At 33.3% G+C, this 4088-nt stretch overlaps 1 protein-coding gene across 1 annotated transcript; it reads right to left on the minus strand.

The window, feature by feature from the left end:
* Positions 1-389: 389 nt before the first annotated feature.
* Positions 390-981, minus strand: LOC111614265. Its single transcript, XM_023355647.1, has 2 exons — positions 698-981; positions 390-629 (listed from the first exon to the last, which is right to left on the minus strand). The coding sequence occupies exons 1-2, from the start codon at positions 913-915 to the stop codon at positions 407-409; spliced, it is 441 nt and encodes a 146-aa protein (XP_023211415.1). The 5' UTR covers positions 916-981; the 3' UTR covers positions 390-406.
* Positions 982-4088: the final 3107 nt, after the last annotated feature.

A 4088-nucleotide genomic window follows, 5' to 3' on the forward strand; every position in this document is an offset into this window, starting at 1 on the left:
ACAGGTTGTAACATCTGCGTGCACAACTTTAAGTTTACAAAAGTGTTAGAGGTTGCGGCCGACGTTTTCATTGCGAAAACGTGAACATCAAACGTTCAGCGCCACCGTCCTGTAAGCTTAGAAGTTTAACAATGGAGTTTGGAACGTCTAGCATGATTTCACTTACGTATTAGTGAGGTACCGACCGACAATTTTTCGCGATAAAAACGTCGGCTGCAACCTCATTATTTATTATGAGGCCGAGCAGAAATGAATAGTTTTCTAGACATGTCAAAAAGTGTAAAAACTTATTAGTAACTAAGATTATACAATACTATCATGAATGTCTTTAGGGTAAAGAAATTTTAAAAAATGTTAAAAGGTACATTACATTCAGTCCTGCTCTCCCCTGTACTTATTACAATTATTACTTCTGTAAAAGAGATTTACGATTCCAGGTTTTCCCAACAAAAATTTCGGCTAGAAAACAAAACAACGATAAGGTATATCCTGCGAAAAGCAGAGCAAATGCGCCAAACAGATGTTCTATAGACAAAGATTTCGGATCAGTATGCGGTGTTGGTTTCCGTTCGAAATGTGTTCCTCCAGTTATTTTAAGAATGATTCCAGTTTCAAGTAATCTTCTCATTCTGAAAATAAATCAATTGTATGAATAGGCCAAACTTACTTCCTGAAAATAGCTTAAAAATTATCTTACAAAGCATTGATTTTACTTTTGTACGAAAATTTCTTTCTCATGGCAAATGCGTAGTTTTTTGTGAACAGGACATCGTCGGAAACAAAATATTGGTCGTCAGAATCTATAGTTAGTAATTTTACTAGTGCCCGTGACGAAACAATTGCGAGTTTAGATTTTTCACCGTACATCTTAATAAACTTTTTCGTAAATTCGGAACGTTTTATGTTAAATTCCATGTCTTTAGAACTTCCGGTCTTAATAAGTTTGTCTTTGATATTAGTTACATCTTCTTTTGCAAACTGTTTTAGCTGAAACTTCTTACTCGAATAGAGGTGCTTTGCCAAGGTATTTATATATCCGATTTTTGATTTCTGTAAAGAATTCTATTGTTAGGCCAGGAACACACATGCGTAAAATTGTGTGGCAGAAAACTGAATCAGAAATCAGCTTTCAGTTCAGTTTCTGTTTTACGCTTTTATGCCAGAACACACATACGTAAAAATTCTGGCCGAATAGAAAACACCACTGCCACCAACAGTACTAATTTTATTAATTTTTTCCTCTCATATAGGCTATCTATCCCTTTGTACCTTCCATTTTTTCTACACTTCCTCTGCTATAATATAGAAAATTTAAATTAATAGACTCGTATTCCAAATTCAAATAAAGAACCTGTGATATAAATACTAGGCCTATATATCGATTCTACTAGACTTACCTGTTATTTGAAATTTAACACCTGTAGCCATCCATAAACGTTGTTTAAATACAGTGTCTTTATACATGACACTGATTTGGTCGAACGGATTCAATAAACTCCTCTATTTCATTTATTTTTCGTTTTTTCGAGACCATCACAATTGTAGGGTTAACCCTCATTGCCGCCATTGTTAGAATAAAAACCACGTGTCTACTTCGGCGTCACAGGAAAGACTTCTCTTTATTGGAGAAATTTTGGCGTAAAAATTTTTCGGCGTAAAAAGTAGAGACATGCTCTACTCTATTTTCAGTTTTGTTTCAGCCAAAATTTCAGAAAAATTTTTACGTTTTCTGTTTTATGCTAGATTTTACGCCGAATTTTACGCATGTGTGTTCCTGGCCTTATTCAAGTTGTAGAAAAATTTTTGACGAACTGAAAAAGTCATTAATAATCTATTAATTTATTGTGGGATTAATGTCAAAGTTTATAAAAGAGGAAACTGCAGTCTGATGTTATTTATGAATTGTTACGTGTATAAGCAGTCCTGAAGAAATTATGCGAAACTGAATCTGCTGTAGTTTTTGCTATCGTAAGTGGTAAATGAGCGAATTCACTTTTGCTTCCTTGATCACAGAAAGCAGTAACATAATAGAGTGAAGCGATGCCACACGTGGCAATAGTTCCAACCTTGACCCATAATATTTCCATGTCCGATTAATCGATATGGATGAAATTTGAAATAGTTAGTTGTATGATTAGTGTTATGCATGTCATAAATTTTTCATTCTTGCGAGTGGCATTCTGTCGCCTAAATTTACAAGAGGAGAAAATGGTGACGCCAAGATAACGAACAATCTAAGTTTTCTCATATGTTTAATAGCTGTTTTGAGACTTGACTGCCCCTAATTTGACCGTTTGAAGGTTTTATTTAAAGTTATAAAATACTCATAAAATAACATCCCATTTATTAAATTATGCCGTATTATTAGTCAATCAGTTATTACGTGGCATGACAAGCTGTGGTGTGACTGTGAATATAAAATTATCTTGAAAGGTATTTTATTAGGAACTTATTGTTAACTGAGAAAATACTTAAAATGTCATAAAAACTGATAAAACAGTTTTAGAAGTAAAGCTCTTTTCAAAGAAAAAAATTTAAGGAAACTTAATTAAGAAATTCGTGGCATATGAACATTGCAATTAGTATTTCCCGTAAAACTCAACGTGTTAATAAAGTGCACATTACACAAACCACAATTACAGGAAGTTTTGGATGACGGAATGTGATAACAATAATAAATCACAAAAACAATCATCCTCACAGAAATACTCTTCAAGCTTTACTTTGTGCCTTAAACTCTCTTGCCTAAAATTCTAATAATTTGGCTGATTATTAAAGCATATTTGAACAGTATCAGTGAAGAAATTTTATTTTTATACAACAATTTTCAAAAGTATCGTTTATTTAGATGTTTTCAACGAGATTTACTTTTTAAGCTGGTTTTTAAAGGTTTTAGGAATAAACATATACAATATAGTTCAAAAGCTGTAGTATTGGTTGCAGATAGCCTTTTTGTAATACTGCTCAAAACTAGTGTTTTGAGTAAGTACTATTGTTATTTCGATGAATACAGATTTCTTTTTTGTACAAATTTTGTACGAAGTAGATTTAGTGTTCTCATCTTGTTCTCTGATTTACCACTTCCAGTGTTCTCATGAAAATGTTTTCGTGTTTTTATACGTTGAAACATCTAACCGATAACTTCATTTTATTGATTCGGGTTACAGTCTAAAGCAATTTTGTACTTACATTCAGGCTTTCTATTTCATTCGGTAGGAGATTCGAGAAGCAGGAATACTCTCTTCTTTCAAGAGCAGATGCAAGTTGTTCGAATGTCCTTGGCATGGGTTCGTTTTCCCGCACGGCCAGCGACGATTCTAGCACGTTGCCATATCCCCATATCAGAACACTAATCGATAGCAACCACAATCCGAAAGTTATTCTGGACGTAAATCGATTTATGGCATGTATGTTGACTCCTAAAACAATGGAAGTAATTTGTATATACAAGGATCTGCCCCGTTTTTTCATGTTTGAACAAATTGTAAAACTAGCAAAAATTTGTAAAAGGATAAAAAAATTTCATTCTTTTCTTTTAAAGAGAATCTCCGTTTTTAAGAAAAAGTGCAAATTTTCTGAAAATCTCCCCATTCAAACAAAATAATTTGCATCTGTCATCCCAGTACAGTAGAGCCTCGATTATCCGACCTCCGATTAACCGACCGTCCTAGTCGGCAAATTTCAAATGTCCGATAGTGATGTGGCGCTACAATATTTGGCTATGTCTTGGCTACTTTAATATTATTTTTACGTGTTTTAACTGGCAACACTCATTCGATCATGAAAGGGAGCCAGTATTTAAACGAGGCTTAATTTTCTAATTTTTAACGATACAATAGCGACGATTATTATTTTAAAAAATTTTTGTTAGGCTTAACATCGATGAAAATTCAACGCGAAGTAGGTTAATAGCGATATACTAATATACTAATTACATGGGATATAATAATATACTACACTAATAATGGATTTTTTCATACTTTTCGGTTATCCGACCAACCCCAGTCCCCAATTGAGTCGGATAACCGAGGCTCTACTGTATTTAAAAATTATGCGATTTTAATGTTAAAATGAAATCAATTTAGCTG

The sequence above is a fragment of the Centruroides sculpturatus genome, unplaced genomic scaffold (assembly GCF_000671375.1).
Source record: "Centruroides sculpturatus isolate CEXI.00-Female unplaced genomic scaffold, Cexi_2.0 scaffold139, whole genome shotgun sequence".
NCBI lineage: Eukaryota > Metazoa > Arthropoda > Arachnida > Scorpiones > Buthidae > Centruroides > Centruroides sculpturatus.

Excerpts from the sequence above, each read along its gene's own strand:
- LOC111614265 (XM_023355647.1), bottom strand. The coding sequence starts at position 915 with ATGGAATTTAACATAAAACGTTCCGAATTTACGAAAAAGTTTATTAAG. Across the intron at positions 630-697 it reads AAAAGTAAAATCAATGCTTT|AATGAGAAGATTACTTGAAA; the intron begins GTAAGATAATTT and ends ATTTATTTTCAG.